The sequence below is a fragment of the Nannospalax galili genome, unplaced genomic scaffold (genome assembly GCF_000622305.1).
Source record: "Nannospalax galili isolate Female #2095 unplaced genomic scaffold, S.galili_v1.0 scaffold307, whole genome shotgun sequence".
Classification (NCBI taxonomy): Eukaryota; Metazoa; Chordata; class Mammalia; order Rodentia; family Spalacidae; genus Nannospalax; species Nannospalax galili.
The window spans coordinates 5,446,392-5,471,095 of NW_008359625.1; the positions used below are offsets into that span (position 1 = coordinate 5,446,392).

A 24,704-nucleotide genomic window follows, 5' to 3' on the forward strand; every position below is an offset into this window, starting at 1 on the left:
TTTTGGTCTTTTTGAGACAGGGTCTCCCTGTAGCCCCAGCTGGCCTGGAACTCACTATGCAGACCAGGCTGGCCTTGAACTCCTCACAGAGATCTGCCTGCCTCTGCCTCCCAAGTGCTGGGATTAAAGTCATGTGCCACCACGCCCGGTCTAAAAAAAACGATTGTGTGGGTCACAGACCAGCCCACCTAGGACTCTGACAATTATGCTGTATACCACTCATCAAAGACACTTCTGTTTGCAACAGATGGAAGCTACTGCAGAGTTCCACTAGTCACACACAGGGAATATATGTCTAAGAGATGCCCAGCCCTAAGTGACCAATCTATAGTGGAACCTCTACACCTAACATTCATGGAACACAGAACAGGGGTAGAGAGAAAAGCTAGTGCATCCCTCAACTCTCATCAGTGAACGTTCCTTATACAACAGAGTGCAATGCACACAGAAGGCCACAACTGGCCAAGTTTTAGAGAATAAGAGACTGCAGAGTGTGTGTCCCTGGATAGGACTCTTATATCTAACCTTATTCACCCATGCTCAGGGACCAGTGCAGAAGAAGGAGTGGAAAGATCGTAAGAACCAGGGTTGGTCCTTGAACATAAGGAAACAGAGGCTTTCAGGCCATTGGAATCTTGCACATGTGAACTTGCAGCAATGGTGGCATCAAGAACAAAACCCATGCCAACTCAGTCAAACAAGGGCCCAGAGTGGAGCGAGGGAAATGGGCGGCCTGCTGGTCCTAGTCTGGGGACTGTTGGTGACTGATTACTGTTGGGTGAGGGAGAGTAGACCTTTCTTCCTATCTCTAGATAGGCTGACTAGACTCCGGTGGATGAATTTGCACCGAAAGACATCTGGGTACAAATTCTTGACTAGATAGGACTTAACACGTATGGCAGAATACATGAAGTCTGGCTTGGCAGGTGGGGCATGGATGGGGAAAGTGGTCTAAATTTGATTAAGAACTGTTTATGAAATGTACAAAAACTCAATAAAAAATTTTTAAATGATTTTGTGTAGGGGTATGTGTATGTGTACATCATCATGTGTATATGTGTATTTGGGTGCACATATGTGCACCTGCATGTGGAGGCCAGAGGCCAATGTTGGCTGTCCTCAATAGCTCTCCACTTTATTTTTTGAGACAGGACCTCTCACTGAATCTGGGGCTCAGAAGCTGGCTGGCCAATGCACTCTGGGAATCCATCTATCTCTGCGCCTCTCCTCACCCTCGGGTTATAAAAGGACACTGCCACACCCAGCTTTTTTTTTTTTTTTTTTACATGGGTCCTGGGGATGTGAACTCAGGTCCTCAAGCTTACATGGCAGGCACTTTAGTGATTAAGCCATCTCACCAGCCCCTTTCCTCTTAGTTTTCCCTTAGTCAGTGAAAGGAAAAGAATTTTAAAATGAGCATCATTTTGGCTTATGAAATGCTCTGAGGAAGAATGCCAGAGTAAGCTCAGCTGCCATGGGGGCTGGAGAGCTGGCTCAGTGGATAAGAGCACTGGCTGCTCTTCCAGAGGACCTGGGTTCAATTCCTAGCACCCATATAACGCTAACAGCCATCTATAAGTCTAATTCCAGGGGACCTGACACCCTCTTCTGGTACACGAGTGCACTTACATATTGCAGGCAAAACACTCATGCACATAAAACAAAAATACATACATCAAAACAAATTTTTTAAAAATCTGGTCCATACTGCTCTGAACAGGCTATGCCAGCCAGCGAATTACACCAACGACAGTGTCATTTCACATATCAGAAGCCTGCCTGATGTGGCCCCCATCATCACTCAGCTTTGCTTTCACAGTTATCACCTGTCACTCAAGGTGTTTCCCAAGTAGACAGAGCCCTGACCAGGTGCTAAAGCAGACTCTGCCCAGCCTACTTTCACCTCCTGTCATCCACCTTCCTGGACGAACTCCCACTCATCCTCAGAACTTGGTTTGGGAAGCATCTCTAGGAGGTCTCCATTCTCTCCTCCAGGCACTGAGCTAGGTGTTCCTCCAATGTTACTCATGCCAGGCAGAACATCTTGCTGTGTGCTAACTGCTTCCCTGTCCCTCCTATCAGACCAAGAGGCCCTTGGAGGCTGGGACTGGGTCTTGGTGGTTTTTGTCCTCAGTTCTTTCCTAAAGATGAGCCATGTGTGTCAGCACCTCCTCTGGCCAGACTTCACTACCAGCAGGTGACCAGCCGAGGTTCACCTCTTCCAGAATGCCATGAGCATCCGCTGAGCTTCCTCATATAAAGATGTGGGAACCAGATGCTGGACCTTTCTGCAACAGGGTTAATCATTCCCACTTTCTCACAGGCATCTGTTTATTCACTTGCTTTAGACTTTTTTTTTCCCAAGAATCAGTATAAAGGTTTTCTTGTGGGGACTGGAGAGATGGCCCAGAGGTTAAGAATGCCTACTGCTATTGCAGAGGACCCAGATTCAGTTCCCAGCACCTAGTCAAGAGGCTCACCACCATCTGTAACTCCACCTCCCGGGGACTTCACACCTCCGAGGGCACTGTACACACACACACACACACACACACACACACACACACACACAAAAAAAAAAAAATTAAAGGTTTTCTTAATAGAGTACCTGTTTCTCCATACTTGGAAAACATAGGAACTGACTTCAGCAGTTTCCCTGTCTTTCTGTTGGATCTCACAAGCCCTTGTTAGTGCAATGACATTTATAGATCTGTCTTTCCTATTAGGCCATAAGCAACTTGAGATGGGGACTGTGTCTTATCCCACCTAAGTGTCCAGGACTGGTAGCAAGTGGCAGTCCATAGGTTGATGCAAAGAACTCGGGTGGCACATTATCATGGCTCTTCCATTGCTCACAACTGGAGCTCCTGCTTCCTCATCTCCATGTCTTAACTTCCCGCCTATCTTTTATCTTTCATTTTAAACCACTGTGAGTTCTTTCTGGGGGAAAAGAAATGGGTAAAAACAACATTTTTTTTAATGATTTGCTCTATCTCTCCTAGATACTATCTTGGCCGTCGGATGCATATTGTCGTTTCTGAGCCAGACATGATCAAGCAGGTGTTGGTTGAGAACTTCAACAACTTTTCCAACAGAACAGTATGTAGTTTTTTTTCTATGTTTGGATGAATGGAGGGGAGGAGTCATTCTAAGAAAGAACTTAGGGGTACAGTGGGGCCTCTTATGGGGTGGAGGTCTGCTCCACTCGAAACTCAGCTCTCCAGTGAATTTTTGAGAGATGCTCAGAACTGCTGCAAAGGTGATATTTACCCAAAGAATAGATGAAAATATCAGGAGTCAGCGCTACCCACATTTCCCCAAAGTGAGGAGACAGGATTCCTGACAGAAAAGGTTAGCAACCTTCAGGTGGGCTCTTAGGAAGAGTCTCAAGTGAGTTAATAAACAGATGCTTGTGAGAATTTGGGCAGCTACTGTGTCAACTATGTTTCCTGAGGTCGTTTTAAACTTCATTTTTCCTTCTTTTTAATCTGTGTGTGAACACACACCCATGTGTGTGTCTTCATGTCTGTGAGTGTGAATGTATACAGGCTACAGTGTGCATGTGGTCAGAAGATAACCCCAGTGTCAGCCCTCACCTTCTGCCTTGTTTGAGGCCGAGTCTCTGGTCTGCTACTGTATATAACAAGCTAGCTGACCAGTGACTTCGAGGGATTCTCCTGCCTCCACCCCTCCCCCATCTTGCTGTAGAAGCACTGGGATTACAGACTTGTGCTGTTGTATCCAGCATTTCATGGGTTCTGAGGATCCAAACTCAAGTCCCCACACTTGTGTAGCAAATTTCACTTATAACACTAGGAGGTCATGCATTAGTTTTGTGTTATTTGGCAAAGCTGTGCACACCTACCATAGGCCAGGCACTATAAGGATGCTAATTATAAACATAGAGAAAACAGCATCTTCCCCTCCAGGAGCTCATGGTCTTGTGAAGTTGGCAGACTAGTAAGAACCAGCGCAGCACAGCATGTGGAGGTCCTGAAGGGAGAAGTTGAGGATCATCCAGCGTGCCGATGGAAAAACTTATTTAAGGCTGTGTGGGGTTTGGGACACAGTTGAAAAATAAGTGTCCTCTTTCATTATGTACTGGTTGAGCCATCCAGAGGAGATTTTTGGTCATCATGAGAATCTATGAGATTGGCACAATGAGCATGTCCATTTCACAAATAAGGAAACTGAGGCCTACAGAGGTTCTGTGGCCAGCCTGGTCACAGATTAACTCAAGTCGAAGCAGAGGTTTAAAGGTTATCTCCCACTTCAGGTCCAGTGCTCTCTCTACTTCACTAATTTAACAGGTGGCCTCAAGTGCCATTTCTGGATGACAAGGTTTAACAGAGTAATTGACCACTCACCCAAGATATGCTCCCCTTCCAGCCCCAGGGCAAGTACCAATTCAACACCCCACATACCACTAGAAGGAAGAACCAGACGACCTGGCCAAAGGAATCCCAGTAGCTTCCTGCAGTCTCTAGGTTCTCTTGTTGAACTGTATCGGCCTTCCTCCATTCAACAATTGATTGCTAGAGGGTTCTGCCCTGCTGGGACCTGGGAGATCAAGCCTGATGGTTCAACCAGGCCTGTGAGTTAAGGCAGACAGGGACATGTGTCAAAGGGCACAGGCCACCAAGTCACATTGAAGCAGATGGTGAGGGAGCTTTGAGTTCCTGTCATGTTTCCTGAGCCCGCCTGAACCCTGAGCAGTGACATGGATGTGAGACCTGTGTATCTCTATCTGACTTCCCATCATACCCAGGATGTCAGCAGGGAGGAGAAGCAGAGCCGGCTCTGAAGAAGGTCACACTCAATGCATTTGTTCTATTGTAGGTCATCAAATAGAGTTGCCCTTAGCTTCGTCAGTGTCTTCTCCAAACCCTTTTTCTGCCTTTCTTAATGTCTTCCACCTCTCCCCCTCAAACTAGTGTCTAGGTTCTGGGCCCCAAATTCTAGACTATAATTCTTCATTTCCTCCCTCTACTACTCAACATGGCATTAAGCTTTCAGCCTTTGAGGTCTTTGCACGGGATTGAAGGGCCTCTATGTCTCAGAGCCAGTACATATGCTCCAGCCTAATCTCTCAGCTGTTCCCCATCTCAAGATGTCACTCTAGCTGGCTCAGCTGCTCTAGGTCCTCCCTAACCTGCTCGCAGAGCCTGCCACATACCTTTGCACATACTGACAATTCCTGTAATAAGAGGCAGTGTACTAACAGGGCTTGTGCTTATCAGCAATGTGAGCGTGAGTAAGCTTCAACTTCTTGAAGCCCCTTTTTCCTCCTTTGGAAACTGAGGATGTATGACCTACTTGACTAGGCTGGCCCCACTTCCAGTTTGCTCTCTGCTACCTGTTTGTGGCTAAAGATGTGTGGGCTCTCTGCTTCCTGCTCCTGCCGCCGTGCTTCCCTATCATGGTGAACTTTCATCCCTCTAGAACAATAAACCCAAATAAACTCTTTCATAAGTCACTGTTGGTTACAGTGCTTTACCGCAGAACCAGGAAAGCAGCTAATAGAGCAGTGAGACAACTGCTCAGCGTTCATTCGCTCCTTTCAACAAGAAAACCCTGCAGCGCCTCTGCACCTGTGCAGACACTAGCTATCCTGTAAGGCTCTCTCTAGTCTCTGCCTCCTCCAGGAAGCCCTCCCTACCTCCATCCATGTCCACCCTCCCCTTCTCTGTATTCTTACACTCCCACTTACCTACATCATTCATCTGTGTAGTTGATCCCACTGGGCCTTCTGGTTCTTGCACTAGCTCAATGATTACTTCTTCAAGCCCAGAGACTGTATTTTCTATTTCTTTACACTTTATGGTCTAAACATATAATGACTGTTACGGGGTTTGAATGTGAAACATACCCCCATGAGCTCCTGGAACACTTGGTCCTCAGCTGGTGGTACTGTTCTGGAAGGCTGTGGAAACTTTTAGGAGATGGGACCCAGGTGAAGGAAGCGGGTTCCTGGAGAGTGGGCCTCAGCAGTTACATCTCTATCTCAGTTTCTGGTCTACTAAGATGTGAACAAGCAGCCTCTCACTGCCACCATATCTGGAGCTACTCCCATTGCCAGGATTTCTATGCTATGATGGGCTCTACCTCAAACCATGAGTCAGAATAAATCCTTCCCCCCTTAAGTTGCTTTGTGTCAGGTAAAATGGCAACGAGAAAAGTAACTAATACAATGTCTCTTCTAATCCAAATGGAATATTTGAATGTCCATCAATTTGATGTTCTCTCCAGGAGGCGGTGCCACCTGAACCTGGAGATCCCCTAGGAACTTCCCAGCAAGGTCTTTCACAAACACATTAAAAGTCCCATCATAGATTAGATCTCTAGGAAACCCTAGAGATAATTTTCCATCTGGGGTGGCTGTACTTATCTTTAGCTTTGTTTATGGTCTTTAAGACAATTTCATATTCATGATAAAACAACCTTAGTGACTCAATTTTTTAAAACAGTTGTTAGAGTGGGATTTTCTCACAGGTTTTTGAAAGTCAAATTAAACTGGGTTCTGTGGTTCCCTCTTCTCCATATGCCTATTTATCTGCTCAAAGAACTCAAGGAGATTAGTGAGGCGTGATTTCCCCTCACCGACACCACACTGCCTTCCCTCTAATAAGCCATGTTTACTTAAGTGTTCAACGATTCCACTTTATTATACATTCACTCGGTAAACATTAAACGCTTACTCCATGCAAGCGTCTAGCAAGCGGTCCCTTGTGATACAGAAATACTTCAGCATATTAGTTTGATGCATTAAGTGAAAAGGAACTTAAATAACACATAGCTTCATTCTCCACCAGTGAGAGCCCGTCTCTGCTCACGGATCCAGGTTTGAGTTATGTAGAGCCAATGACATATTGGTGTAAATTGGCTGTGATGTGTGAAGCCGAGTTTAGCTCTGGAATTTGATGTGAGCTGTGGGCATCCCATGAGGAAATCGCAGAGCTGAGGTGACACCACAGGGGACTCTCTAACATATCAGCACTGAACAAATATTGAATCCAAAAAATTATTGAATGAAGTATTCTTTTTCATCTGGGCATGGGGGCATACACCTGTAATCCACCTACTCAGGAGGCTGAAGCAGGAGAATGAGAAGTTCAAGGTCAGCCTGAGCTACATATTGAGACTCTATCTCAAAAAAAAAAAGGAGAAAAATAAAAATTATTTTTCAAATTCCAAAATGCAGGATGAATAGACTGTGTATGATCAGACTGAGGGTGGAAGTTCTCATATGATACTTTCCTTCACATTCTGTAAAGTGTATCTCGAATTCATCTTGCCCATATCCTGCGTGGACTCCCTTGACCTCTGTTGGGGTCCTCAGTACTTCCTGAAATCCCACCATTGAACCATTAGCCCAAAATCAGTCTTAGCATTTATAGGACTTCAAAAGGCCCAGCAGCTTGGGACTAAGGAATTTTTACTTAGACATTTTATTTTATTTTTTTGTAAATATTTTTATTTATTTTTATTCTATGTGTATGAGTGTATTGTCTGCATGTATATAAGAGTACCCACGTTGTGCAGTGCCCACAGAGGTCAGAAGAAGGCATTGGATCCCCTGGAACTGGGAGTTAGGATGGTTGTTAGCTGTCATGTGGGTGCTGGGACTCGAACCCACTCTGTAAGAGCAGTCAGTGCTCTTAACTGCTGAGCCATCTCTCCAGCCCATACTTAGACATTTTAAATTTTCTCTTGTTACCAAGTGACTCAGTGAACCCTAGAATGGTTTGTTTTGTTTTTAATATCTATGGAACCTGGAGCTGAGTCCACATGAATTTGCAAAAATGTTCATAATAGTGGGCTAACTTATTCTTGGGAAAGGTGATAAGAGATAGGCTAGTCTTTAGCCTTTGTTTGGTTGGTCTAGTTGGATGGAGACATGAAAAAGATATGTCAGATCATGAAACATGCTGCCTTGGAGCTATGAGTTCCCATCCAAAACACATACACAAAGACGCTCTGGCTATAGGCATGCTCGTTCCTTGCTTCAATGCCTGGATATGGAGTGGAGGTGGGAAGCAAGGGCATTTTGTGCATGTGTGGAGGGGTAGGTCCCAGCCCTCAGTCTCATGAACAGCATAGAGATCACCTCTCTAGGGACAGGCTGAGCCATACCATTGACTCTCAAGTGTCACACCAAGAACCATGTGATGGATTTGGTGATCAGTTATCCAAAACTATTCTGGGTCTTGGCTGCCCTGGGTTTAGCCTCTCCAATGACTGCTCCATCCACTTATCATGTGGCTGTCAGACTCATGCGGGTGAGTCACTGTGAAACCACAACTCCCTTGGCCCTGGCAAAGATGACTACAGTTGGAAGGCAAATTAGTCAGTGGACTTGTTATTATCCTCAGCACCTGAGAACACCCTGCCTCAGAGAAGCCCAAGGGGCATTGGCTCATTACAGAGCTAACAGTCAAGGGGAACTCCATTTAGAGCCAAAGGTGGGTCAGACATCTGTGCTGGGTCCTCAAGGACCTGCCTAATGGTGTCTGCTGATCAGAGAGGCTTCTGCAAGCTTCCATAAAATTGCCTTCTTTTATTTTATATTTTAATTTTTTTATTATTTTTATTTTATGTGTATGAATATATTGCCTACATGTATATGTGTACCCATGTCATGCATTGCCCATGGAAATTGGAAGATGGGTGTTGGATCCCCTAAAACTGGAGTTCCAGGGGGTTGTTAGCCACTGTGTGGGTGCTGGGAACTGAACCTGGGTCCTCTGCAAGAGCAGTCAATGCTCTTAACCACTGAGCCATCTCTCCAGCCCCAACATTGCTTTTAACTTGTCCCTACCCACACAACTGGCAACTCACCATCAATGGCTTTTGAAAATCTATTCATCTAGAGCTCTTGGTCCCTGCCTGTCCCTTAAATCAAACAGTGAGGAAATGAATGGGGATCTCAAGACTCATGTGAGAAAAGTGTGACATATGCCTGGGACACTCTGGTTACTTTGGTTAAACCTGGAACATTTTTTCCTCCCCTTCCCTTCCCTTTCCTCCTTTCTTTTCCTCTTCCTCTTTCTTCTTTCTTTCTTTCTTCCTTTTTTTTTGTTGTTGTTCATTTCTTAGAAGGATCAACCTGCATTACAAACCTACAGTTCTGAGCAAGGCAGCTCTTACTACAGCCCAGACTTCTAGGAGAGACCAGAGCACCCCGAAACATGGGGGAGCAACCTTGTCCGTCTGACTCCCTCTCTCTTTTGAGGCATTCCTCTTTGTCTTTATAGGAAGCATTTGGGAATGCACAGGGAATGCTTCAGGCTGAGCTGGAAATTTCTCAACCAGGTGAGGTGGCCCATTGGAAGTGCCAGGTGACAGTCGTGCATGGTGGCCTATCCCCTGCCCATGGACATCCCACCTCACTGCCTTTCTCATGTCAACATGAGAAGTTCAGTACATGGAGTTGCAATTGATCTGTAAAATGCAGTTAGCTCCAAGCTTTTGACACAACTTGTTGGCTTGAGCTTCAACATCTTTTAGGGGACCAAGTGCCTGTGAGGCCCCAGAGTGTAGGAATAGACAGTGCTGAGTGGCATCCATTTTGAGGCTTGAGTCCTCTCTGCCTTGCAAGACTTGCTTTTAAATTTCAAAATGTTGGTGAAAATGATTTTATATTGTTGATCTTAACAAATTCTTATTTTGTTTTGGTGTGAGGTATGGGGATATGCACAAGCCACAATGCACACGTGGAGGTCAGAGGACAACTTGTAAGAGTCAGTTCTCTCTTTCCACCTTGTGAGTTTCAAGAATTGAAGTCAGGTCATCAGACTCGTCAGCAACAGCCTTTACCTAGTGAGCCATCTCGTCAACCCTAGGTTTCTGGTGTTACTAAACTCTTGGCCCAGTATGGAATCAACTTTAATTTTTAAAAGAAATATGTAAAATTTTACTCTTACATTTATGCTTTCTTGCTCTGTTATGGTGGCAGAGGTAGAAATAAGTGTGTTAACCAGGGGATGAATTTCTAAAATTTGGGAGTACAAACTGTAAATAAGTCCCAGAAGTAATTCCAGTCTCACAGTATTTATATTCCTGAATAGTCCACAGAAACCAGGTTGAATTAGGTAGCTTTCTCACTGCTGTAACAAAATATCCCAGAAAAGCAACTTAAAGAAGGGAAGATTTATTTTGGCTCACAGTTCAGGTATAGTCCACCACCAGACACGCCATGGCAGCAGGAGCCTGAGGTGGCTGGTCTCATTGTATCTGCATACAGGAAGCAGAGAAAAGAGTGCTGGTGCTCAGCTCATTCTTTTGATTCAGGACCTCAGCCCATGGGATGGTGCCACCCACAGTTAGGGTGGGTCTTCCCACCTCAGCTAACCTACTCCAGATCCTCCCGCACAGACTTGTCCAGAGGTTTGTCTCCTAGATGATTCTAGATTCTGTCCATTGAAAGGTGGCAATGTCAGTCATGTGCAGAAGCTGAAGAATCTGAGTCTAAGCTGGTCCAGTAGCTCAGTGGTAGAGTGCTTGCCTAACACGTGGAAGACTTTGGGTCTGATCTGTAGCACAAAAGAAAAACAAAACAAAACAATTAAATAGGCCAAGGGACTTTCTGGATGGAGAGGATGTTCTTAACATGCATTTTAAACTGTGGTTCATGACTGAAAACCATCATCTAGGTAATGAGGTCATATCCCATCACACATCACAGTGGACACTTCTTGAGACTGAGCATGGCTTCTATCATGAAGTAAGCAAGGGGGTCCTCTTTCTGGCCAGTAGAGGCCCTGCACAACCCAATAAGCTTGGGGTCAATTAAGGTCTGTAGTATAAATTGCTGTAGGTCATCCCAGCAATGAACAGCTACATTTCAAATCCCAACTTGAAGCCTTCTAGTCAGTTCTCATCTTGGTTTATCCATCATTCAAGTCTGTACAAATTAAAGACGTATGGCATAGTAATTTTTTTTTAACTGACATAACTTTTACATTCAAATCTTGAGTGCAAAACCCAACGTGGTTTTCAGTCTGTGTGTCATATTGACTGTCAACCAACTCAGGGCACAGAGCAACTCTGATGTAATGCTGGGCAAAGGATGTCCCCTCATGCCTCTTTCCAGTCCTCCCCTCCTTACCTCCCAGGGGTGACCACCCCTCTAACATCTATCACCATAGACTCTTGTTTCCTGTTCTTGAATTTTATATAAATGAAAACAGTAGTAATGTACCCTGGCTATTTCTTTTGCTCAGTGTGTCTGTAAGTCTCATCCATAATCATGTATTAAATGAATGCAGCCCATCTTTCCTACTGCTGTGTACAAAAGATCATTTATTCCTCTGTTGATAGACATGTAATAGTTGCTAGATTGTACTATTATGAATCAGGTTAAGAACATCAAGGAAGCCAGATGTGGTGGCTCATGCCTTTAATCCCAGCACTCAGGAGGCAAGAGGCAGGTGGATCTGTGTGAGATCGAGGCCAGCCTGGTCTGCATAGCGAGTTCCAGGCCATTTGGGGCACAGGGAGACACCCCCCACCACCACCAAAAAAAACAGTGTTGAGGAAAGACATATTGGAGCATGTTCCTGGGAGCAGAGTTGCTAAGTCACAAGAGCAGGTGCATGCCTGGCCTCAGCATACTCTGTGGCCCACTTTTCCAAAGTGGTGGAGCCAGCTGATACCCACCAGTCTGAAGTAGAGCTCTGCTTGTTCCACATCATAGCCATCCTTCACCCTCCATTGTTTTCATTGTCTTCTGGCTGGGCAGGAATAATGTATCATTGTCTTTTAATTTTCATTTATCTGATGAACATTGGAGTACTGTTTCATATGAATGCCCTCTTTTGTGCTTGTGAAGTCTTTGCCCATTTTTAAAAGCTGTTTTTCTGATCAATTTATTGTCATCCTTATACGTTCTGAATCTTTTGTCAGATATACACATTGTGAATATCTTCTCCTGGTCGTCTGTTGTTTGCTTGATTACTCTGTGTGTGTGTGTGTGTGTGTGTGTGTGTGTGTGTGTGTGTGTCTGTCTGTCTGTCTGTCTGTTTCTGTGTCTGTGTGCTATGTGTCTATATCTCTGTGCATGTGTATGTGTGTGTGTATACACATGTGTGTATGTGTGTATGAAGAGCAGAGATCAACATCAGTGTTGTTCCTCAGGAGCCATCCACCTTGCTTTTCAGAGACAGTATCTCACTGGGACCTAGGGCTTGCTGATAGGCGAGGCCCATGAGCCCCAGAGATCGTCCTGTCTCTGCCTTCCCACTGCTGAGATTGTAAGTACACACTGCCATGCTCAGCATTTTTAACGTCAGTTCTGGAGACTGAACTCAGATCCTCATGCTTGTGCAGAAAGCACTTTACCAACAAGCTAACTCCCTTGTCTCTTTTTAAAAATATTTCATTTATTATTTTTATTTTAAATGTATGAGTGTATTGCCGGCATGTTTGTAAGTGCACGCATGTCATGCAATACCCACAGAGGCCAGAAGAGGGGGTCAGGTCCCCTGGAAGTGGAGTTTCAGATGGTTGTTAGTCACCATGTGGGTGCTGGGAACTGAACTCGGGTCCTCTGCAAGAGCAGTCAGTGCTCTTAACTGCTGAGCCATCTTTCCAGCCTCTCCCCTTTCTCTTGATCATTTTTTAGTGATATCTTTTGATAATAAAGTCCAGATTATCAAAATCTTGTCTGGTATTATTTTTGTTACTCTGTTTAAGAAACGTGCCTACCTCCAAGATTTCAAAAGTATTCTATGAGGATTTTTTTCCCCCCGGAGTTGAGGACCGAACCCAGGGCCTTGCACTTGCTAGGTAAGCACTCTACCACTGAGCTAAATCCCCAACCCCGAGTTTTGTTTTTTATCTTCTTTGTATTCACTCTTTGGGCAATGGCTGTCTACAAATGACTTTTGTATGTAAAGTCTGGCTCATTTTGATGTCCGAATGCTCCAGTATCATTTGTAGAGAGGATCAGCCATTCCCCAACTTTAACAAATAGCATCTTTGTCACAAGTCAAACTCTATATGCATATATTGTTTCTCTGTTTTATTCTGTGCCATTGGTCAATTTGTTTATCCAAGAACAAACATCGCAGTCTCTTAAATATTATATCTTTACAATAAATTTGAAAGATGGCAGTATAATTTCTCCTGACTTTCAGGTCCTCTGATTCCATATATACATTTCCTTCAGGAGGTGTTTTCTCAATTGTGTCGTATAAGGAAAATAGGAGCCAGCAGACAAAGGAAAGGATTGGAGTGGGACAGAGAGCTCCAGGTACAAAGCAGAGCCCATGAGAAGGCTTAGGCCCTCGAGAGAAGACAGTATGGTCATAGTATCAGAAAAATAGCAAGAGGCAGTCTCAAATACTGCATGCCAGTGATGCTCTGAATATCTTACATGTATTAACTCAATCCTCCCAGTTGCTTAGTTCAAAACTCCTTGATTCTTATCTCTCTGTCAGTTACTGACTTGTTGATGTTGCCAAATGCCTGGCAAGTACCAGCTTAACAAAGGAAGTGTTTATTTGGGCTCACAGTGTGAAGAGAGAGTCTACCATGGTGGGAAGGCATGGTGGTGGGAGCGTGGGTGGCTGATCACATGGCATCTGCCATCAGAAAGCACAGAGATGAATGCTTGTGCGCAGCTCTATTTCTCCTTTAAAAAAATACAATCTGGGACTCCAGCCCATGGGATGATGCTGCCTACACTAAGGGTGGGTCTTCCCTCCTCAGTTAAACCTCTCTGGAAACACCCCCTAAGACACAGCCAGAGATCTGTCTCCTAGGTGATTCCAAATACAGTCAAGTTGACAATGAAGGTCAATGATCATACGCTTCTTATCTGAGGCCACTACCCTGGACCACTTCTCTTTCCTGGTCATTGTGTTTCTCCTAACTGTTCTTCCTATATCTGTCCTGGCTCCCTACAGTCTGTTTTCAGCACTGAAATAGAGTGATTCTTCAAAAAACAAATAGACTCAAGACACACCTCTCTTGAAAGCTACTGTGATCAGGGCATGATGACCTACATCAATAGTTCCAGCACGGAGGAAGTTGCTGAGACAGGAGAATGGCAAATGCCAAGCCAGCATGGGCTTCACAAGGAGATCCTGTCTCAAAAACTAACAAAAAATTACTACTGCACTTCCCATGCCATTCAGAGTAGAAGCCCTATGCAGGTTCCAAAGCCTTCTACACATAGGCCCCTGTGACCTCTCCATCCTCCATCCATCATCCAATTCAGCCTCACCTACTCCTTGAGATCCCTCAGACATACCTTAGCACCTTTGCTGAAATGATTCCCATGCCTAGAAGTTGACACCCCCTTACCTCCTAGTTCCTCAAAGGGTTTGCCCAAATCTCACTGATTCCCAGAGCCCAACACTGACTGGTCTATTTAACACACACCTTGCATACCCAGTGTGGTAGGCAAGTCGGTCCTTGTGTTTTTGCCTGCCTTTTTCCATCAGAATAGGTGAGGACAGGGAGTTCTGTTTTGTTCACAGATATATCCTAGGGCCCCCAAACCAGGGCTTTGCACATACCAAGCGCTCAATAAACACGTGTTAAGTGAGAAACTTCATAGTCACCCTAAGAGGATAGGTAGCACTATCACCTATAGCTTACAGATTGGGAAACTGAGGCCCAGACAGATCAATCCTAAAGGTCACCCAGAGCCAAACCATGAAGCCAGGAGTCTGACTCTTGAAGCCAGGCCACAACCACTTCATTATCCTGCCCAAACCTGGTCTGGAGTTCCAGAAAGTTTCACCCTTAATCTTCACACCATTAATACACAGGAGCACAAAGTTAAAGGATTAGAGCTGGAGAGAGCTCTTAGTAAAGTGCTTGCCTTGCAAACATGGGAATTAGCGCTCCATCCATCCCAGCACTGTGGAGACAGGGGCAGGCAGGTCCCTGGGGCTCAATGACAGGCCAGCCTGGCCTACTTGGTGAATTCCAGGCCAATGAGAGACCCTATCTCAACAAACAAGGTGCACTGCTCCCAAGGAAGGATATCTGATGTTGGCCTCTGGCCTCCACATGCACATGCACACACATAACCACACATAGGATCAAAAAAGAAAAAAAAGTTGAAGAACTCCTTCAGGCTCTGTGTTGTGTTTGGGAAGAATGAGAAATTGGCAAGAGCATTCCTGATCTTACAAATCATGTGAGAAGAATTCACAGAAGGAGAAGCTATTGGACAGGGCTGGATTACTGATTTTGTTGTCTTTTTCTTTTAGTTGGTACTAAAAACAATAAGAACTGGTGAGATGGCTCATTGGGTAAAAGTTCTTGCTGCTTAAGCTTGATGACCTGAGTTCAATCCCCAGAACCCACATAAAGGTGAGGGGAGAGAAGTGACTCCACAAAGTTGTCCTCTGACCACCGCATACACTCACACACATATTATGCACACACTCACACCTTAATACCATTTTAAAATGTAATAATTTTGTGTAATAATGAGGTATCCATATGCACTGTGTAATATTCAAGTCAGATTAACCATATTTGTCTCCTTTAACTTTTATTATTCTTCAGGTAGAATTATACAATACCCTTTCTGCTAACTTTTTAAAAACATTTAAAAATATTTTTATTTTATGTGTGTGAGTATATTGCCTACATGTATGTAAGTGTACCCTTGTCTGCAGTGCCTGTGGAGGTCAGAAGAGGGCTTCAGGTCCCCTGGAACTGGAGTTACAGATGGTTGTTAGCCGTCATGGGGGGTGCTGGGAAATAAACCCAGGTCCTCTGCAAAAGCAGCCAGTGCTCTTAACCACTGAGCCATTTCTCCAGGCCCCCTTTCTACTAGTTTTTTGAGACACATCATTGTCTAAGGTTACCATACTGTGCATCACACCAGAGCTTCTCGCTCCTATAGAACCATAGCTGGGAACCCATTGATTAACCTCCCCCCACCACAGCCACACCTTTTGTACCCATCATTTTACTCCCCACTCATTGGAGATCAACTTTCATGCTTTTGAAAGATCCTGCAGTGTGGAAAATGGATGAGTGTGATAAGGCTGGAGGCAGGGCAATCAGTTAGGGCAGAGATAATGGTGACCTCAGCCAGGGTGTTGGCCATGGAGATGGAGAGAGTTGACCAATCAAAGAGATGTCAGAATAGTGACTGCTAGGACTTTAGTTGAGAGAGGAGATGACTTTTCCGTCTGGGGTTTGATTAAAATAGGCTTTTCAAGCTTTTTGACTAATAGCAAGAACTTAACCATGACTAATAGCAAGAAATGCATTTTTGATGTACACACACACACACACACACACACACACACACACCCTATGATGAATGAGTTCAACAAGAAAATACCAACCCTTTATGAAATGCTCCTCAGTACCTTCTGCTCTATTTTTTGTTATTGTTGATTGTTTATTTGTTGACACAGGGCCTCTCTGTAGCCCTAGCTGGCCTGAAACTTGCTATGTAGACCAGGCTGGCCTCGATCTCACAGAGATCCACCTGCCTCTGCCTCCTGAGTGCTGGGGATTAAAGACATGTTCCACCACAACCAGCTTTGTTATTATTCTGAAACAGGGTCTGGCTACACAGCCTTGCCTGGCCTTGTACCCACAATCCTCCTACTCTAGTCTCCCAAATGCTGGGATTACAGGCCTGTGACAACACAACCAACTCTTTTTTCTACATCTGGTTGTGTTTCACTATACTAATATTGCACAGGTTCTGGCCTGCTTTCGACAAACACCTGGCTAGAAATAAATTAGATGAACTTCACTGTGACTCAGAATACATGGTCAGGCTGTCAGGCAGGAATCTAGAAAGCCCTGTGTCACTGGAGCTCCCTCCTCAAGACCTCGAGTCCCCTTTCTGCTCAACACACAGTCCTGTCCCATCTAGTTACCCATCATTCTTTCAAGGGCCCTCAAGACCTTTCAAGGCTTCCCTTGGTAAACTATTCAGTGAAAATATGTAGACAGAGCTGGGGGAGGAGCGTAGGCGGTAAAGTTTCAGTTTTGCAGTATGAAAAGTCCTCTGTGTTCCAAGTCAACAACATATCAGAGAGAGATTTGCACATCAATGATTACTGATTATTCATGGTGACTAAGCTATGGAACTGACTTAGATACCCAACAGCAGAGGAATGGATAAAGAAAAGGTGGTATATATACACCATGGAATTTCCTCAGCCATAAAAAAGAACAAAGTTATCATTTGCAGGAAAATGGATACAACTGTGGATGATCACATTCAGATGATCACATTAAGGGAGCTAAGTCAGTCTCAGAAAGACAAATATGTTTCTCTTGTTTGTGATTCCTAGATTTGATATAAATATATAAAATCGTGTATGTATGTATGACATGGAAATAGACGCTAAACCATCTAACAGGACTAAGAAGACTAGATGAGAAGGGAGAGGGGAGAGGAGCAGGGTATGGGGGGACATGCTCAATGTACAGTACATACTTGTATGAAAATGTCTGTATGCAATACAGCATCATGTAAAATAAATACAAACAAATGACAAAAAATTAAATGCTGGGTATGGTGGTGCACGCCTTTAACCCCAGCACTTGGGAAGCAGAGGAAGGCAGATCTCTGTGAGACTGAGGCCAGCCTGGTCTACATAGTGAGGTCCAGGGAGACCTTGTCTCCAAAACAAATACATAATAAAAAGAACTCTGAGGATGATAGCAGTGATTGTGGCACAACAGTATAAATGCACTTAACACTGACTAGTACATTCAAAATACTGGCTAATTTTGTATAATTTTTCATACTTAAAAAAAACTTCATTCGGGCTGGAGAGATGGCTCAGCAGTTAAGAACACTGGTTGTTCTTGCAGAAGACCCGGGTTCGAATTCCAGCCCATATGGCAGCTAACAACTGTTCATAACTCCAGTTCCGGGGATCCGATAGCCTCTTCTGACCTCTGCAGGCATTGCATGACACAGGTGCACTTACCTACATGCAGGCAATACACGCATACACATAAAAGTAATAAATAAAATATTTTTTAAAAAACACTTCATTTAAAAAACCCACTAATTTTAAAACTGTCTGAGGCACACCTGGTACCATATACAGGTAATCCCAGCACTCAGCAGGCTGAACAAGGGGATAGAGAGCTTGATGCCAGCCTGGGTTACATAGCAAGACCCTACCTCAAAACAGAATAAAACAAAATGACCAAATGATTGTCTGGACATGAAGTCTCAGATTGGAAGAATTCTAGAATGTTGTCTAGGTCCTGGCTTCCCATCCAGCTCAAGCTTCCTGAGCTGTGATCCTAATAAGCTGTTCTCAGTCCTTGGTGGTAGGGAGCTCATGGATGAAGGCAGGTTGGCTTGTCTTGAATAATTCAGACTTTTGACTAGAGGGCTGGTTCTCCTGGACATGAGCTGCAATTTCCCTTCTAGCTCCTCCTACTAACCCCAATTCCACACCTCAGGGTCAATCTAAATTCTCTCTTACACATATTACATATTCAGTAAATAGCCATAAGGCACATACCAATTCCCACAGCCTGATCTTCCAAGACTTCTCTTTTCCAAGTAAATGCTCTAGAATCTGACTTTTGGTTCACATTGTGTTATGATTTGTATGTATCGACCTGATCTTTCTTTGCTATGTCCCCATTTCTCCATTTTGGAATGGGAATGCTTGCTCTGTGCCACTGTGTGTTGGAACTATGAGGACTGTTTTTTTATTTCATAAGGGCTCACAGTTAAGAGATTACCTTGAGTCTCAGAAGAAACTTTGAATTTTTGAGCAGTTAGAATTGAGTCAATGGGAACTTTTGAAATTGGGCCGAGTGCATATTACATTGAGAGATGGTCATAAGCCCACAGAGAACAGAGGCAAAATGCTACAATTTGGATGTAAAATGTCCCCACAGGCTTGTGTGTTTGAGCACTTGGTCTCCAGCTGGCAGTGCTGTTTTGGGATCTGGGGAAACTTAAGGTCAAAGGACCTCCTGGGAAGAAGTGAGTCACAGGGGGAATGGTATATTGAGATACAGGCAAGCCTCTGCCACATAGTCCCACCACTCCCACAGAGCCACCTGTTACCAGGCCTTCCCCACCACGATGGACTATATCCCCTCAGACCATGAGCCAAAATAAACCTTGCCTCCCTTAAATTGTTTCTTGTCAGGCATCTGGTCACAGCCATGAGGAAAGTAACATACATTTGACATTATTTAAAATCCTCTCAGCATCTGATAGCTCTTTTGAAATGAGCAATTTGCTGTTATTTTTATTCTAGAATGTATTTAGAAATTAAATACTACTGTAATTGTTGTCCCTGATTTGGGAGGGAAAAAAAGAGGACTCCAGTCAGGCTTCTTAGGCTGAGGACACAGCAATGTCAGAACAGGCTTGGGAAGGAGAGGTTTCAGGGCCTAATAACATATTATGGAAAGTGAGATTTTTTTTTTCCTTCAAATACAAGATAAAAGATACCAGGGACCCAATCTTTGGGTCTTTTTTGTCTGTACAGGGTGCATGTATGTGTGCTTGTGGAGACCAGAGATCAAACCTGGTGTCATTTCTCAGGCGCCATTTACCTTGGGGTTATTTTGGTGGTGGTGGTGGTTTGGGGTTTTTGTTGTTTTGGTTTGGGGTGTTTTTTCTTTTTCTTTTATAGACTCAGCCTCCCTATAGTGCCTTCTGGCCTGGAACTCACCATGTAGCTGGGATTAAAGGCATGCACCACCATGCTGGGCCCGCATCTTTTTTGTTGTTTTTGTTTTTTCAGTTTTTTTGAGACAGGATCTCCCTGTAGCCAAAGCTGGCCTGGAACTCACTATGAAGACCAGGCTCACCTCTATCTCACAGAGATCTATCTGCCTGCCTCTGCCTCCCCAAGTGCTGGGATTAAAGGAGTGTGTGCACCACCATGCCTGGCTTCACCTTGTTTTTTTTAGATAGGATCTGTCATTGGTCTGGAGCTCTCCAAGTAGGCTAGTCTGGCTGACCAGTGAGCCCCAGAAATCTGTCTCTACCTCCCTAATGCTAGGATTATAAGTGCATGCTACCACATTCAACTTTATGCATTTATTTATTCATTTTATGTGTGTGTACTTGAGTCTATGTATGTGTACCACATGCGTGCAGTGCCCATGGAAGCCAGAAGAGGGCACCGGATCTCCTGGAGCTGGAGTTACAGGCAGTTTGAGCCTCCCACTGTAGCCATCTCTCCAATCTTCACATCTTTTTTACATGGTGCTCTGGGAATTGAAAGATCTCCTGGAGCTGGAGTTACAGGCAGTTTGAGCCTCCCACTGTAGGTTCTGGGAACTGAACCAGGGTTTTCTGGAAGAGCAGCAAGTGCTCCTAACCACTGAGCCATCTCTCCAATCTTCACATCTTTTTTACATGGTGCTCTGGGAATTGAACTCAGATCTTCATGCTTGCACAGTAAGAACTTTATAGAATGAGCTATCTCCCCACCCCCCTAAGCCCTAGGTTTTAAGGATGGATGGATCCAATTCCAATTAACCTTGACCCTGAGTCACAATTGATTCTATCTTACCAGAACCACATAAGCCTTTATTCCAGTTTCTTCCTAATGAAAACTCTTACTCATGTGGCATAGGCTGGGACTTTGCCACTCTATAAATACACATAACGTATGATTTCCTCCTTTGACTCTGGAACCTAAATAAACAGATTATGTTCCCAAAATTCCATAAAACCATAATTCAGTGGCCATGGCACTCCTAAAGAATTTCGTTCTAAATATAGAGAGGTATTCCTCTATAGAAAATATCCCAGCAACTGGGGCCTAATATATAATTAAATCCTCTAGATACTTTGCAGTTATGTTTTATGGCTTATTTTGAGTGTTCATATTTTATCAGAAAATTATAATTTTCCTCTAAAATAGGAGTTTTTACAAGGCTTTTGAATTATGATGGCTGGCTGCATGTTTCAGCTATAATTAAAGCAGTGAAAGAAACAGTGGAACCCTGCAGCATGCATGGCTCTGAAGAGTGCATGGTCCTGTTTATCCCCTGTATCCTCGGGACTTGGGCCACACTGACCAACAGTGAGGACCCCATTTGTGACCACTGTTGGGATAGCTTGCTTGAGACAGGAAGAGAGTGACATGGGGGAGGAGGAGGGGGGAGGTGATTGTAGACTCCTCTGTATGCTTCTTGGCTCTTTCAATGGCTCATCCTCGGAGAAGCCCCCTGACCACGTCACCCCCAAACCCAATCTTTGTATCGTTTATTTTTTCATAAACCACCTACGATATCTATTTGTCAGCCTATGAGCGTACTCTCTGCTCTCCACTCTGTCAGCCTCACAAGGGCCAAAGTCTTTCTTATTCAATGCTGCATAACCAGCTCCCTGAACCTTATATGAGCTTGCTAGGGAGACCATAGCAAAATATCTCAGACCAAAGAACTCACACACTGACATGCATTTTGTCACAGTTCTGGAAGCTAGAAGTGTGAGGTCAGGGTTGGTACCCAGACCTACTTGGCTTGAATATGATCCTCTCTGCCCCCAATCATATTGGATTAGGGCTCACAGTGATGGAGTTCTAGAGTTAGGATTTTAATATGTGAAGTTTTGTGAGACACAATTCAGGCCATAATATACCTATTAGACATTCAACAGATGTTTGTTGATTGACAAAAAAAAAACAAAACAATGAGTGCTAGACTATAGAAACATGTCAGGCAAGCCTTTGGCAGCACCCTGCTGAGGTGCTTCTAAATGATACTTGGTTGTTCACCAGCTCCTTCTTTCCATACCCACACCCCAAGGATCTGTATATATGTCTGTCAGCTCTGAGCCAAACACAACCAATCTAATCACCCCAAATTCCTTGCCACAAAAACTATATGTGAACCACAACTATAGAAGGCCATCCTGATCGTCTTCAGATGGCCTCAGCAAGGAGCCTCAGGGCACATGGAGGCTGCTGGGTTGTTTCAGTGATGCCCACAATGATGCTCACACTGCAACAGGGCAGATCCTGACCAGCAGATCTGTCCCCTCAGGTCTCAGCTGTGGGTCTTAGATCCTTGCCCATGAGCATTATGTTTTTTTCTGTATCCTTGCAAGAGAAATCTAAGTTTGGATTACTGATGGACTTTAATGAGGATGTTTATTATGAACTTGAATTGCCTCTAAGGTGGTTTTAGCTCCCAGGGTCCTAACCCTCCTTTGTTGCTTTCTATCAGGCATCAGGTTTGGAGCCCAAGCTGGTAGCGGACAGCATCCTGTTGTTACGTGACAAAAGATGGGAAGAAGTCAGAGGTGTCCTGACTTCTGCATTCAGTCCTGAAAGGCTGAATGAGGTAAGAGAGAGGAAGCGCAGATCTCTTCCTTTAAGGAGCAGGCTTCTCTAGGAACTGTGGTGGAGTGTGGAGCCCACCAGGTGCAAGGCTTGCCCAGGGGGCACATCAAAGTGTCCCACCCCCCGGGGCCCTCAGCCTGTCGATTATATAGAAAGCAGAGTGTCTTCCATTTCTCTGGCTTCCCACATGCCCTGGTGCCATAAATCAATGGTGAGTCAACAGTGCACACTGCATGGCTGGCTATGTCCCCAGACACTGCTTGAGGCACTTTGAGAAACCCAGGAGAAAAGTGGCATCGTGTTTCTTACTTCCATGTATAATGGATCACCTGGGGAGATGGGTCAAAGGCAGATGCCCATCCAGGAGGTCTGGGATGGATGCCTGAGCTTGTGAACTTCACCTGCTGGGTGAGGCTGTTTTCTGAATGGTGACCCACTTTAGAAAGTGGGGAACAGGCGAAACAAAGGCAGGAGCCCAGTCTTAGGTGCTGGCTGTGGGTGATGGGGGGGAGGAAGGGGATGCCATGTCTGTTTTAGAATGATAGGGCTCATTGAACTTGGCTGTCTTTGGTTCAACAAATGAAAGTTCTTACTTTAATCTGAAGAGGTTCATGGTCCTGACTCAATTACATGAATCTTGCAAAATCTCCCCAAAATGAAATGGCTCCAAGCTTCTTACTATCCAATTTGACTCACTCAGAAACCAGTGGGTCTGCCCATTTCCAGTAAGGTTTTCAGTGCATTACCACAAGTAGCCTTTGATCTGTTTGCTACACTAGCTCACACTTACACAGCTAAGTGTGACATTTAACCTTAGCATTTCCCTATCAGGTAGATACGGTTACTCTTGACATCCACAGTTTACAGAGGTGGAAACTGAGGCCCGGAGACACTAAGTTAAATGTTCCAGTCACACAGCTCCACAAGCAGCACAGCCAGGACAAGAATCTAGCCCCCGAATCCTCTTCACATGTGTGTGACCGACTCTGACCTATGTGGGATTTTCTAATGGTGTCCCGGGGTGGGAGAGGAAAGTAGAGCCCATGGGCCTCTGTGGAAAGCTGAGGCATCAGAAACCACACTTCTGTTTGGAACCAGCTAACATATAGAAATAGATTTCAGGTAGAGGAAATACACTCTTCTTTCTTTTTATTTACCTTAAGTTGTGTGAAAAACAGAACTCCATTCTGACCAGGTGGCTTGCAATTCCTCAGTCAGAATGAGACAACTGACGCTCTACTAGAGGGTGGCAGGTCCCACCAGGGCTGGTCCACACATGCTCAGTTTCTTCTTCTCAGGCTCAGTGTGATAAAGGAGAGTATAAGAACAGGAGAGAGCCATTGGTCCTTGGTTACCCGTACCCATGGCACTCACCCGAGGAGTTTAGAAGCCGTGATTGCCTGGGTCCCACTTAGAAACTTGGATTAAGTTGAATTAGTGTCAGGGGAAACCTGGATTTGGAGAGAATTTTAAGCTTCCCATGTGATTTTTTTTTAAAGATAGGTTCTCACTATGTAGCCCTGGCTGTCCTGGAACTTGCTCTATAGACCAGGTTAGCCTCAAACTCACAGAGATCTGCCTGCTTCTGCCTCTCAAGTGTTGGTATTAAAGGCATGAGCCACCATGCCTGAGTTTCCCCATGTGGTTCTAATATAAAGCCAGCATTGAGTTCAGCCTTAGAACACCTGCCTGTCATGCACAAGATGCTGGATTCAAACTGTGGCACCCTAAAATTAATATATAAAGGTAGCATTGAAAATCACCACTATTAGAAGTTCCCCACAAGGAAACTGGGTAGAGAAACCATCCTACTTCCACTGGGGGCAAATAATTTAGCCCCACATTTATCTGTGGTATCTACTGGGGTTTCAGAGAAGAATCTGGTTGCAGGAAGGGCCTGCTTTAATTTTTAAAAAATTTTATGTGTATGAGTGTTTTGCCTGCATGTGTGTAAGAGCACCTGTTTTGTGCAATGCCCGCAGAGGCCGGAAGAGAACACTGTATCCCCTGGAACTGGAGTTATAGGTGGTTGTTAGCTGCCATGTGGGTGCTGGGAACCAAACGCAGATCCTCTGCAAGAGCAGCCAGTGCTCTTAATCTCTCCAGCCCCAGAAAGGCCTACATTTAGAAATTGTAAACCACTATCTTAAGCCACCTGGATAAGCTACATGGAGTATTTGCCTTTATCACACCCCACCTCTGAAATTTTGAGGGAACCAGCGAAGGTAGGGAAAGGTAGATAAACCTCTGGCTGACATTAACCACTCAAACATGGGGTTGCATAGTTCTACATTCATGAGTAAGTGATGACATCACAGTACTGTGGCTGTATAAAACCCTCACTGTGTGTTACACTAGCTGTTTCGTTAAGACAAAATTGATGGAGTTTCAGGAAAAAAAGAAAGTGGAAGGGGGGGAGAGGGG

At 44.6% G+C, this 24,704-nt stretch overlaps 1 protein-coding gene across 3 annotated transcripts in view; it reads left to right on the top strand.

Annotated features, from left to right (window-relative positions):
• The window catches only part of Tbxas1 (thromboxane A synthase 1), a 188,021-nt gene that overhangs the window by 79,717 nt on the left and 83,600 nt on the right, over positions 1–24,704 (top strand). For all 3 annotated transcript variants that reach the window (XM_008823502.3, XM_017795697.1, XM_029558856.1), the window contains 2 exons: positions 3,003–3,099; positions 22,165–22,281. In XM_008823502.3, the coding sequence (XP_008821724.1) occupies positions 3,003–3,099; positions 22,165–22,281 (214 nt within the window). The remainder of the gene's footprint in view (positions 1–3,002; positions 3,100–22,164; positions 22,282–24,704) is intronic.